The sequence below is a fragment of the Marmota marmota genome, unplaced genomic scaffold (genome assembly GCF_001458135.2).
Source record: "Marmota marmota marmota unplaced genomic scaffold, marMar, whole genome shotgun sequence".
NCBI lineage: Eukaryota > Metazoa > Chordata > Mammalia > Rodentia > Sciuridae > Marmota > Marmota marmota.
This window is the reverse complement of record NW_026000057.1, coordinates 30076331-30090772: the sequence shown is the minus strand read 5'-3', so window position 1 is coordinate 30090772 and position 14442 is coordinate 30076331. Positions and strand designations below refer to the sequence as shown.

The 14442-nt window shown below is 35.7% G+C and overlaps 1 protein-coding gene across 1 annotated transcript in view; it reads right to left on the bottom strand.

Moving 5' to 3' along the window:
• LOC107141150 (microsomal triglyceride transfer protein) overlaps nt 1-12956 on the bottom strand; it is a 46559-nt gene extending 33603 nt beyond the window's left edge. The window contains exons 1-3 of the mRNA XM_048813859.1: nt 12795-12956; nt 6638-6825; nt 5242-5385 (exon numbers count right to left, since the gene is read on the bottom strand). Of these exons, the coding sequence (XP_048669816.1) occupies nt 5242-5385; nt 6638-6825; nt 12795-12855 (393 nt within the window). The 5' untranslated portion in view covers nt 12856-12956. The remainder of the gene's footprint in view (nt 1-5241; nt 5386-6637; nt 6826-12794) is intronic.
• Nucleotides 12957-14442: the final 1486 nt, after the last annotated feature.

Here is a 14442-nt window from a genome sequence, read left to right as displayed (position 1 = left end):
AAAATTAGGTATAGTCCCTTTGAACATATTACCACGTTCCTTACCTGCAACGCTGTTGAAATGAAACTAATCAGGATTTAAAATAACAGCAAATAAAAAGGTTCTCAGGAAAAAAAAAATGACAATTGTCACCCTTGAAACTTCTGAGGTAGCATAGCCTATGAAGGTCATGATAAGGACCCAGGCATGGCCAAGATGCCCAAGGATAAAATTCCAGAGGGGCAAGGTTTTTTCCAGGGCATTCATGTTGACCTTGGGTAAAAGGAGATACAGAAAGTTGCAAGATTTGAGATGGAGTTGCTACAGGCTGCCCCAGGTACTGCTTTGAGTTTCTTCTAGAAGATAGGGAAAAGAGGAGGAGAAGAGGTGACTGTGATTTGGTAGCAATAATAAGTAACTTATCTTTGTTTTATTCTTTTTTCTTTTTTTATTAGTTGTTCAAGACAATACAATGATCTTGACATATCATACATTTGATTCAAATAGGGTATGAATTCTCATTTTTCCACGTGTACAGATAGGTACTGTGTCTTTTATTGTTTGGATAAGTTAGCCAATGTGTAAGAAACAGGATAAATATACAGAGAGAATTCTCTGGGAAGCAGCCTGTTGTTTTTTATCCTATATTGACTCCAAAGACTCACAAGTTTTAGAAATAGAGGCTAGATATGTTTTCCCTATAAAGATTCCCAAGGTCTGTGATAATTATAGCTGAGAATTTCTACCAGAAATATCTAGAATGCATTCCTATTCATCTTGAAAAACAACCATGACTTTTCAAGTAAAATAGAAAGTTCAGTAATTATGTAATGATTCAATTAATATAAATCTGAACAATTCAGCCTACATAAAAACCTGTCATGCATTAGAAGAGAATATTTGGCTAAATTATCCGAACAACAGTCTCAACCCTTTATTTTTATTTCGTACATATACTCTGCCTAGTGACATATTTACTAGACACTTTATCTGACAATCAATTTAGTCATTACACTGGACCACTGGACAAACCTATAAATGTTAGAATAGTGTTGTTTGTCCCAGTTAAAAAGGAACTGGAATAATGACCTCAGTGTCTGAAAATCCATGGTATCATGTTCTCAAACAAATCACTGGCAATTTCTTAAATCCAAGCTGAGTTTCTGATGTTCTATATTGTAAATGGGGTCTTCTTTCTTTTAGTAAACTGGGTCTTCTTTACTTTAGCCATGATAGTGCCATTTCCTTTGCAATATCTGGGGGTATGATATCTCCAAATAACATACCTATTAAGATGTTTAATGGGATTGCTTGAACCCAGGAGAGTTAGTGTCCACTCAGTGGTGTTGTGCACATGAGTCTGGCTGGTATATTCTGGCCCGAGACTTCAATAGTTTAGACAGCATAGTTGTTTTTTTCCCCATTAAGTGGGGAAAATACCTGTATCATTATTCACTTCATTTTCCTTCCAGATTACAAAATGTGCCTATTTACAGAACTATTTAAATTTTACATGAAATTTTAGGAAACCCAGTTCTCAAATTTAATTTTTTACTATGCAAAAGATCAAATACTCTTCTCTTATTGACTCACTTGTTTTTCCCCAGAAGCTTGAAGAATGTAAACTATGAGACACAAAGAAAAAAATTAATTCTTTCAATTAGTTTTATTGTTTCCCTAGAAATAGGAACGGGGACTAGTCTTTTTTCCCCCTTTTGTGTGACTATTACCTCTGGAGCTTAACTTCTGTCTCTTCAGAGCAGACCAGTGAAATCCAAAGTGGAGATAGTATTTGTATCCCTATTTGCTAAGTGTCAAAATTATTTTAAAAAACAATCATACAACAGAACTTTACAGTTCTGAAATAATGAATAAGTTCATTATTTCACAATAGGAACTAAGTTTTATTATACCCAGGTCATAAAGCTGATCACTTCATTAGGTACTGAGATGGTTCTGAACATCCCAGAACACAAGGTTTTTATCTGAATCCACAGTCTCCAAAGTTTCCAGAGCACAGTAGCAGGCACAACCAAGTTATAAACTAAGCCTTTAACCCAAGGAAACCAAATCTAGAAGGAGACTGGGAAGGTTGTCAGGAAGGGAGGCAGTGCCTCCTTTGATCAAATTTGGGTGGCCATCTTCTCAGAATCCAGCATCATTCACATTTTGTCTATAGAAAGGAGATGTATCTCTGCACACACTCCTTTAATTATATACACTTTAAAAACAAAAGAAAGAAAAATTATATTGACTGGCCAAATAGCAAAAATAAATGAAAAGATCCCAGCCAACAGTGATTGGTCATTTTATCTTAGTTATGTATCTCAGCCAGCACAGCTAGGAAATGGCACTTTGGAAAACAAACAAATGAAGGAATAGATGGAGAATTTGAAAACTCTTAAGGTGTCACAGTTCCTTTGAAGTTTCAGTGTGTGTCCAGGAGGGAGGCTGCCAGATTCATAGAACAAATTAATGCCTGGAAACAACACAAAATAAGAGGCCAACTAGGCAGCCATGCAGTTAATTTAATCAATACAGACAACCAAAACCAGGAACGGAAAGCTGATAATTATCTGGTTAATTAGATTAGCATTTCAGGCTTAAAAAAAATGAATTTATGCTGCAACTTGAGGCTTCTTTCTCTTGTCAGTGTTAATCAGCCCAACCAGATAACCCGTCACATTTCCAACTTACTTCATGATTTGTAGACAAAACCAGAGCAAAACCAGAGTCGCACCCAAACACTTATGTAGGGAAAATGAGCAGCAATGGAAAAAGGAACATGTGCGATGAATATGCATATGAATTTTTTAAGAGAGAGAGAGAGATGCATATGAATATTTTGATGAGTTTTCTTTTATAATGTAAATAAGGGAGTTTCAAATGGGAAGGGGAGAAGGGAGGACCTCTCTGGAAGGACAAAAATACATGCTGATGAGCATCCTTGAAATCATAGAAATTTCCAGTAAAACTTAATTTCAGTAAAAAATGCTCCCTAAGAAAATTGCACCTCAGCATTTTTACCCTGTCTTTGCATAATTTCTCTCACAGTAAGCTGAATTCCCAAAGTAATGATCTTTCTAACAATGATATAGCTGAAAATTCCACTTTGGCTTTTTAGTCTCTGGGGTCAAGTATTTTCCAACAAGTACTTTATCGTATAATTGAGAGATATGATGATGTACTTTAACCTGTGGTGACAGTAAATCATGACAAATCAGAGCTCCTCTAGAACTGGCACATTGGCATCACTGAAATAAATGACGTGGCTGCTCCATCCCAGCCTTTGAACAGAGAGGGCAGTGAGTTCTTTTGTGCATGTAGCAGGAGACTTTGTACTCAACTGTAAGTGAAGGAGCTATAAAATGACTGGGTGTCATTAAGATTATAAATGCAATTAATATTTTACAGACTCAAATGTCTTGCTATGTTGGAAGCTCAGAGAAGAAAATAAAAGTATGTCATATTATTAACCAAGTTGAGACATATGCAAATCAAGTAAGTGAACACATATGGTAAAGAATGTAATAATGCGTACTCCACGTCAAACAAAGAGGCATTTTCGCAAATGCTTTCCAGCTGAAAGATAGTAGAACCTAGAAGTTTGACCACAGACTCTCTTCCAAGTCACCAGTAGTGTGGCCTTAGCTAAGATTCTTAACTTCTCTTAACTTAGGTCCCTGTCTATCACAAGATGATAAAGCTACACCTGCTTCCTGGGGCTGTCACCAAGATAAGAGACAATACAGGTGATGTCTTCAGTCAGCACCTGACACACAGGAAGTGCCCAGTGAGGTTTTACTACTATTCTATCAACAATAAGGAAAGTCTTCCTCAAAGTCTGACTTATTTTAGCCCCAAATAACCTTGTTTGTCTATCCCTTTATTTTACAAGCATTTATTGTGTTCCCACTATGAGAAAGGTGTTGAAAATAAAGACATTTTTTTTCCCATAAGAAACTCAATTCTGAATGTAGACTGCAGATAAATAGAGAAAATTGCAATACTCTTTGATACAGGCTTTGACAGAAATAAGCTCAGGGGCTCTGGGCTGTGGAGGGTGTTGGGTAAGACTTTATGGAATACTACGCCAGTCAGTACAGGGAATGGTTTTGGGGACTTTGTAGAGAAAGGGAGTGGGAGAACATGAAGTAGAGGAGAGGGCTTGAACAGAAAGAGGAATGGGCATTTCCTCCACCTAAGTCACAATCTAGAAACGAATGCAAGTGGTCCAAAGAAAAGTGATAAGGGCCACCAGTGAGCTACAAAGTGCCAAGAGTGTTCTAAAGAGGGCTGGTCATTTCCAACTGTCTGGAAGGACATGAACTGTACAAAATAACAGGCCTGTGAGCAAAACCCACACGCAGAAAGTGTCTTGACAAGTGGAGAAGAGGACGCATTCCTGAAGACGGGGATTCATATTTGGTCATAGGAGAGGTGAATACATACATCATATATATATTCATATTTGGTCATANGAAGGAAGGAAGGAAGGAAGGAAGGAAGGAAGGAAGGAAGGAAGGAAGGAAGGAAGGAAGGAAGGAACTGGGAATGTAGCACCAGGGGTTCAAACCCCTGTACCTGTGAAAAATTGCCTCTCAATTCCAAATATATTAAGACCATTTAAATTAGACAATGTTCAAACCATAAGTAATGACCTGTTGCAGAATATCTCAAGCAAATTTTCAAATGCATATTATAGCATTCGTTCTTTATTTTAACCATTAAATTATTTTCCAAGTTATAGTTTTTTAAGAATCTCTAAGCAGTTTAAAAAAAAATCAACCACACCTTAGACATTCCATGCCCTTTAAAAGCTTTGACTTTGTACTTTGGCTAGATATTGATACCCTTGAAACAATTTAATATTATTTATCTAAGATATATCATTTCATTCTAATTTGTCTACTTTCTTGAATTCATCTAATCATGCTGTGATGTCTTGCTGTGTTATACCATCCCAACTTTTTCTAACTGAATAAGGAATATACTTTTTAATAGTGCTTCTCATCAATAAATACTTTACTGTAAAGATTTTCACAAGAGTAGGAAACAAATTGTCTAAAAGGTATAAGAGAATTCAGGTCATTGATTTACTTTGAAAACATTTCATTTGCAATTTTTAAAAATTTGTTCTTGAAATAATTCCTTTTACTACAAAAGTAGTGACAACATGATTTCCTCAAAATAATATCTAACAAAGAGAAGAAAAATAGCAAGTTGGAGAAGAAAGATGTGGAATCTCCAAAATCCCTTTACCTTTCCACGGATTAGATGAAGGAGCACAGGTCTTTGCAGAGCTTCCAGGTTTGCCTTTCCTATGATTTTGGGTGGATTTTTTCCTTTGAAGATACTCTTTTCTCCTCTCTGCTGATTCACATTTTCCACCTTTACATCTGTTACCTAGAGTCATGTATAAAAGCCTGTTAGAAAAGCATCGATGTCTGCCTCTTGGAAAATAAAATGACAAAGTAATAGACCAAGTAAGCTTGTCATTTTTCAATCCATGAAGGATAGGACCTTGCCACTGTAACTTAACAAGAATGGAGAAGGTATTTTAAAATTAGATTTTTCAAATTAGGCAAAACATCAATACTCAAGAATCCTGTGACTTCAGACTATAACGGCAATATGACTACAGCTCTTCCACACCTCTTTCACTCTCGTCACTTGTTTGAGCCTTTGCTGTCTGCTGATCACATTGCTTTCTGTACTATTTGTCTGAAAGGACTCCTGCCCCATTCTACCATATCTGTATATATAAAATTAAAGGTAAACCATCTGAACAAGGATTTATGTAATGATTTTTTGCAGAATAGTTTATTGTTCTCTTGAGAAATGGCTCAGAGAAGTGGATGATGATGCTTTGATACTATTTGAAAAATACAACAACCACCAGAGACATCCAAGCAAAGATAACTTGGTAAATGAGTTGCATCGAGCCTTATTGCAAATGACATCAGAAACTATTTGTTTCAAGTACTTGATTCCTGTACCTATTTCACATTAATATGCAGAAAAATTACTGACTTTATTTTTTTAAAAAAAATCTATTGTCTTTAGGTTTTGGAAAAGCAAGTATGGAGTCATCATAGACCATGTAATTGAACTTCATTCTCAATATATGAATCTAAACCATCCATATTGACCAAATAGTGCTGTGTAAGAGCGATCTTGGTTCTTTCTTTGGGAAGAATGCAAAACAGTTGTACTCCCTCAATGGTGATTCCTCTTGTTAAATCAAGAATCTCCTAATATATCTTGCTTTTCACTTAGAGTAGTCTCAATTGTTTTTCACATGATATGGACTGTAGATCCCTCACTCCAAGAACATTTTGAATGGATTCCAGTTTAATGTCTGATTAATATACAGAATTGGACAAAATACTTCAGTTGCCCACAAGCATATAGTACCTGCTTCATCAATTTGGAAAAATAAGATCACTTTTGATCAGCAAAAACTTCAAAACTGTGAATCTAGCACTGATTTTAGAGAAAAATAACAAATAAAATAGTTATGTAATGAAGAGCACAACACAAGTGCTATCAAATGGTACATATCTCAAAAGACTATGTTGACATCTAATCCATGTGTGTGTTTGTGTGTGTGTGTGTTGTGTGTGTGTGCGTTTTGTTTTTAGCAGAAAATGCTCACTGTGATTTGGATCAGTTGGTCATCATCACCATCAGGGTTCCTCCACAGTAGGACAACATCCACATTGGAAGAGATTCGGTAGCCCACAACATCTTGGAGTTTTCCTTTACCCCCATCAAGGAAAACTTCAGTGGAGTAGGTGAGCTTGTACAGCCGGTCATTATTTAATGAGAGACCAGTTGTGTGACCTGCATAAAGAGAGTAACACAAGTCAATCTGTAAGACAGCTGTTAGGTCAGGGAACATAGAGACTTAACACCAATACCTTCCTCTAGCTCACTGGTACTCACTGGGGGCTTAGTACATACAAAGATACTTATCTGCTGAAGCAAAGATGGTCCTGCTCCTCCACCTGTGTGAGATCAGTGGCTTAGAAAATATAAATAAGACAACCAAAAAAACAAATTCCCATTTCAGAAAACCTTAGTTTGTACCTCTTGTCAGTTATCAGGTTATCCAAATATTAACCTGGTTGAACAAAAGAACTTTTTTTTTAAGAAAATGCCATTGTATTGTTTCTTATTATGTAACATGAGCTCAATTAATTAATAGGAGTCACTTGATACATTTATTAAAAATTATTTATAATTAATAAGAACCATATGTAATTTCCATATTTTTAATGCCAACAGTTGAATGCCAAAGTAGTTTTAGTAGTTCTAGAAGGGCATTTCTTTAATTTGGATATTTTTGCTATTTAAAAAATAAGCCCCCATGTACTTTATTAATTTACTTAGTAAACTTTTAGTACAAAGGTACTTTTTAAAAAATCTTTATTTATTTATTTTTTTAATGTGGCACTGAGGATTGAACCCAGGGCTTCATGCAGGCAAGACAAGTGCTCTGCCACTGAGCTACAACCCCAGGCCCCGTACAAAAGTACATTTTAAGACTACAACTAAATAAATTTAAATTAGGTTTGCTGAAATAAAGTGATTTTTTTACTACATAAAGTCCTAGCATAGGCTTAAATTTGACCAGGGGCAATTTTTTACTTACTTATATGAATTTAGTACTGGGGACTGAACCTAGGACATAATGTATGTTAGGAAGCCATTTACCACTGAGCTACATCTCTAACTCCACCAGGGGCCAGTTAATATCACAGAGTGCACACATACGTCAGTATTGTGGGCCAAGAAACTGACATATGGAACTTTTCCAATTCAATTTAACTTATCCCCAAGAAATGTAAAGAAGGAGCAAGTAAGCCTTCTCCAGAGATGACTTGGAGTTTATAGTCATATAATTTGGGGTGGGTATATTTTCTATGAATGGGTCTCAAGAGATTATCAAGAAAAATTCAGTATATGTTTCTCCTTAGGACTAATGAGGTTACATTATTACCAAGTTAACTATAACAGGCAGTCATCACTTTTCTTCCTGAAGAACTATATGTATGGAGGGAGGGGCAGGAAAGAGAGGGGAGTAGCTACATCAAAATTGAGATTGCTGAAAAAGGAAGTAAAATTACTTTCAAAAAACAAAAAAATTAAGAAGGCCTCTGAAGAGCCCTTACCATCTACACAGTAATTAACTATTGCTCTGGCTCCACTACCCACTAAAGCACATATTGCCTGGAGAAAAAAATGGTCAAAATATATTGTCTCTAGTTTTCTTGTATGGACATAAAAATCTACTGTGTTAAGCAGTAGCATTACTCATTTTCCAAATGTGGAAACTGAGCAACTCAGAGATTTTACAATTTACCCAAACTTCCCCAGGTAATTAGCTGTGGAGACATAATTCGAACCTTAGTCATCTAGCCCTAGAGACCATGTTCTTGCTTATACTATAGATGTTGGAAACTTTAGATTGAATTATTTTCCATTTCTAGGGAGTGAGATAGAAATTCACTCATTTATTGAACAAGGATATACTGAGTTCCTGCTGGATGGTAGGCAATTTTCTGGACTCTGGGGCTGTGCAAACTAACAAGGATACAAAATTTCTACCTTCATGGATTTACATCCAAATGAGGGGGAGATGAGTAGTAAAACAAAAATAAGCACAGGAGCAATTGATATACTATGTTAGAAAGGCGAATGAAAACTACTGAAACCCAGAAGGGAATGGGGATGCTGAGGGAAAGACCTCTGTGGGAAAGTGAAGGCTTTAGGCTATCCACATGGAGAACTATGGGAAGAGTTTGCCCTGCTCCACTTCCACTTGGACTCCCCATTCCCTCTGCACAAGTAGCAAGTGCAGAGGCCTGGAGCAGGATCCCTGCAGTGTGATGCAGGACTGGCCTGTAGGTTACAAGGGCTGCAACCAAGCAAATGAAAAACACAGCAGAAAGAGATGAGTCAGATAGGGCCCTATGGTGTCAGGGAGACTAGGGAGGACATCTGCATACACTTGGAGTTTGACTCAGAGCTGAGACAGAAAGCTTGCCACACAGTTTCAGTGATGACCTAGTTTTAGGTTTCAGGTATTACATGATCTGATGAAGTTTCAAAGAAAGAGGACAAGAATTTAATAGGAATCAAGAGGTGGATAAAGGAGGTGTAAGAGTAGGTATCTAAGTGTGTCCATACAAAACCAGACTATCCAAACATCAAGTTGGGGGTCTGAGGTCTGAGATACAGAAGGCAGAGAGAGTCAGGAAAAATCTTGAAGGAGATGATTTCCCCAGCATCCCATCTCTGCTCTTCTGCATTTTAACTGGGGATTCTGCAGGAGGTACAAACACTGGCTTTGAGACCAGGAAAGATATTTTGGCTGGAGAAAATAGGAAGCTTTATTTATTTATTTATTTAAAAAATTTTTAATGACACCTAATAAATTCCACATAGGACATAAAAGAAATAAATACATGTTTTTATCATCTAATCTTCACAGCAATTCTAAAAGGTAAGCACTATGGGAAAGCTGACAGAAGCCAACTCCAAGTGTGACCCAATAAAGTAGATATACTGCAGACTTTTAATATTCAAATTCAACTGAAATCAAGTTTGTGGTCTACATGAAGGTGCCTTCTGATTAAAATAACTACGAAAAAAATTGGAGGAAGGTAGTCTATCTTAAATTTCAAAGCTTTCACAACTATTATGTAGTTAATTTTTTTTTCTTACTTTTATTTTACTGTTCAACGGAACACAAAAGGGAACAATAGATCAATTCTTGATTATGACTTGAAGAGAATAAAGCACAGGTAAAGAAAAGAGCCCTGTTGAACCAAAGGTTTTTTTCCTACTGCCTTCAACAGGCCTAAAATGTTGTTCTTTTGCCTAATGCCTCAAAAGCCTAACATGGTTCAAATAATTAGTGTGCCCTAGTATTCTTACTGTGAACCCTGCCTCTTTCTCTGTTATGTTATTCAGAGGTCTGGCAACACTGGGAATCGGAGGCATGTTATATTATTGACTTAGTTTCCTTTTTTAGGGTATTTGCTCTTCAGAATATGCACAATGGCCTTTTTTGGAACTGATGTTAGTGAAACCAAAAGTAAAACTAAGCTGAGTCAAAAAAGGAGTCAGTATCTGTTCAATTTGCCTCTTCAAATGTATTTAGAGTGTTTAAAAGACTGAAAAGCAACAAAACTCTTAGTTTGGAAAGCTTAAAAAATATTTTAAAATACTGTACTCATTCATAAAACTTAGGTAAAATAAATAGCACCGCTAATTGGCTTAAGCATGGAGACAAAGCAGAGGTAATCTAAAATGAGGTGTGAGGAGCCGGGCAATAATGGAAAGGATAGGAGGTGATGAAGTATAAGATCCAACACAGAACTATAAGGCCAGTAGTAAAATAGAAAAAGGAAAGGTAATTCATGTAAACAGACCAAAAAGTAAGGGTAGGGCTGGGCTGAGAGAAGTCTGAAAGTGAAGGAACCATTCAGGTTTAAAGTTGGTGGCAAAATTAAACAGAAAGTAAAAAAGTGTTATATAGAGAACACCCAAATATAATATTGAGACCGACCCACCATTACAAAGTATAATTATGAAAAAGTAGGAAGGCTGGGTACCGTGGCTCACACCTGTAATCCCCAGACTCAGGAGGCTGAGGCAGAAGGATCGTAAATTGGCCAGCCTCAGCAATTTACTGAGACCTTATGCAATTTAGCCAGACCCTGTCTCAACATAAAAAAAATAATAAGGGTTGGGGACATAGGTCACTGGTAGAGTGCCCCTGGGTTTGATCCCAGTACCTCTTCCCCTAGAAAGTAGGGAAAATTTGAGTCTTTAAGAAAGTTCAGACTCAACAAATCACATAGACTCTCTTCTACTAATATCTTAATCCCAGCCCTCTCCTCCATTCTCTTCTTGTGCCAATCTGCCCTCAACATCCACTCAGAGTTTAGAAATTACTAAATAGTTGTATTGGTAATTTAAAGTAGAGATGAGTTTTGAGGTGATGCATGGGATTCCAACATTTAGAATGGTCTAATTTTGAGATAGCTTGCTGTTTAGATGAAAATCATTATGAAAGCAAAGAATCTATAATGAAATCATGGTACTATAATACTGAAGGTCATTCCATGCAAGTAGAAATAACTAGTCCTTTTTATTTGTGATATTTGGAATAAGCAATATGCATTTAGCAACCAGTTAAGCTTAAAGGCTCCTTCTAGGACTTTGGAAGGGGACCCTAGTGATGTGTACACATTCCTTATCTTTTTCAGTATCCCTTGAAAAAACAAGATAGTTTTGTAATCTTTTCTCAAAGATGGACTCTAAATTGCTTAAGTTTCAGGTTCTAAAATCTGGATTTGCCACTGAGCTTGTACACAGCAAACTATCTGTCATGTTCTAAACTACAATTTTCCTGTGTGCTGTTGGGTGTATATGCGTCTATGCATGTATATGTGTTTAAATCCTTTATAAATGCATTTGTAATTTCCTAGTTTATAGAATAGAAATTCGAGAAGTCCACCATTATTTTTCTCAAAACTATCATGATATTAGGTTTGATATTATGATATTTGTATCATTCATACTTCAAATATTCTAGAGTTTGGCAGTAAAATAGTATGCTAATAATTCTCAGATATTATTTACAAATCACCACTTTTTTCTCCTTAAAATTTTTTTCATTCAAGTAAGGACTATCTTTAAATACAGTGTAGAAACTCGTGTAACTGATTTATCTTTAATTATCTATAATTTGTTTAGGTGAAATAGTTGACATTTAGTCCTCATTGTTCCAATGACAAAGTTTGCCATTTTTTTCTCCGGGAAATTTCCTGCATAAAAAATCTTGATACAGATTTCGCTTTATAATCAAAAGCCACATTATCCCAAACAGATATTAAAAGTTTACCAAATAGTTGTTTTGTATCAATTTCTTAGAGTAAGTAGTTTTATAAGTGGGTCCCTGTTAAGTGGTTTGTTAGATGGACATGTTTTAACACTGTGTCTTAAGTCTCTAAAAAGTGACAATTTTATACAGAGCAACATTCAGAAAGTCAAGGAGTTTATAATCTATCTGATTTAAAATAAGTTTCCATATTAGTACATTTTATACAGCCCTTTGAAACCATTTCTCAAAAAATATGGATTTTTTTTCCTCTTGCTTTTTCTGGGGGTATCAATTTATAACTTAATCAATTTCATCTTAAAATAAAAACTAACTCACTACACTATTTTTCCAAAGATAAGTCTTATTTCTTAAACTCATATCATGTAGTTTTATTTTCTTAATTCACCAACTGTGATTATTCTAGCACTTTTGAATGGTAATGGGTTAAACACATGCATTACCATTTCATTCATAATTCTTTGGCAAATCAAATGCCTTTTTCATTGGATCTAATTCTTCTTGATGTCACATTGCTAAGCAACTAGAAGGAAATTTAAGTACTGGAGGTTTTTTAAATCCTGTTTTACAATTCAAATGAAGGGAGTTGCATTCAGCTTTACCAACAGCCATGGGTAACAATAGCTAGCTTCTTTTCCTCCTCTTTTAAAAATAAACCCGGAATGAGAAACTGAAGCTAGAAACCCACTGGTAAGAAAGACTAAAATGAAAAGGAAAATGGAGGAAGAAAGTTGAATTTAGTTTTCATATCAACCTAGTCTTGCTTTCACGAACATTCCAAAATCACACAGCTTTAAGATAGTTTAGTTAGGAACTCATTCACTACACACATGCACACACACACACTTTCTCCCCAAAGACCAAAATCAAAGTTTAGCAAAAGACAACACAAACTTACCTTTAACAGAAGCTGAATATGAGGAAATGAAGCAAAGAAAAAGCACAGCAAGAAGAATCATATTGACCAGCTACCCTCTACTGCATCCAGTCCTGAGCAAGGAGTCACTGAGAAGCGGACTCTTCAGATGGCAGGCAGCAAGGGAGTGACTCTCCTCAGAACCTGTGACAATAATGTTTATCTTTGGGGAAAGGTCAGATTCCAAACTCCAAAATCAGACCTAGGTTCACCAAAGGGCTCATTATTAATGATTAAACGTAGGTGGGCTGTAGTTTTTAGCCTCTTGCTCTTTTTATTTATTTATTTTTTACTCCCTATGGAAAATCTAGAAAGTTATAATTTGAGAGCTAAACCAGGCCAGTCTACCTTCCTACAAACACAGAAGTACTGAGAGACATTCCAAGAAAATGGTGGTGATATTTTTCTGCCCAATACATAGTCATCATCATGTCTATAATATTAACTGCCTATATTCACATTTCACCATTTTATGTGGGAGGGTGGCAAGAGTTCTCAATCCCAGATAAACCTAACTGAATTTTAATGTCTTCTATGGTCATTTTGAAAGTTTTTGTATTATTTGTATGCCATTATTAAAAACCATCCTGAATATTAGAATTTAAATTTAGACTAAGATGTGCCACTGCCAATTACTTTAAAATAACATTAAAACAGAACTTTCATTCCTAAAACAGAGATGATTCTCCTTGTTTGTGAAACTATAGCGGGTTGGGGCAAATCGGTGTTGTCCATCATTAATGGGCTAGTAGGCCAATGAGTATACTGGTCATGATACACCTCTATTTGTATCTAAGGGAAGACATACTTCTATGAGTTCCCAGACTGGTTGATCAGCTTTCTGAATTTCATTTCTAGGAAGAGATTCAGAGAGCAAATCATAGTTCTCAGCCATTTTGCTACAGAATATTAATTAGGAAATTTCTCTAGAGTTAAAGCACATATTCTGGTATGGCTAAGGCCATGGTAGCTGAACCAACCTTTGTCCTTGAAATCTCCTCTGAGAAAGAACTGACATGAACAAAACCTACTAAACCGAAGTGGCATGGAAGAAGGGGAGGGTTGCTGGTGAAGTGTCATTTCAGTGTACTTGAAAATACTTATGGCCATGTTTCAATATAAAATGGATTCTTAAATATACCCTGATTCCTTTCAAAACCTTTATGGAGGCTGCTAACCTTAAGTTTGAATCTTTCAGACAACTAGGGAAAAGATAGCAGATTTAATGGGGCCACAAAATAAATACCAAATTTAGAAATCTCTAAAGTGTATTTTCATATAAGGAATAAAAAATGAAAATTCTTTGTGTTATCTTCTATAAAGAGTAGAATTTTATATACTATCATCAGTTTTATATAAAATAAGACAAAAAATAAGTTGTTTGATTAAGAATATCTCTTTAAAGCTCTAAATACTAAGTTATCCTGAGATTTAACAGAAAAGGCCACTTTTTTTTTTTTTTGCCCCTGTGAGGTCCTTAAAGTAGAGACTATCAAACTTGTTTCTCTCTTTTTTTTAATTTGTCCTTTTTAGATATTCATAACAGTAGAATGTTTTTTGACATGTTATACATACATGGAGTATAACTAATTCTAATCAGGACCCCATTCTTGTGGTTGTACTCGGAGTA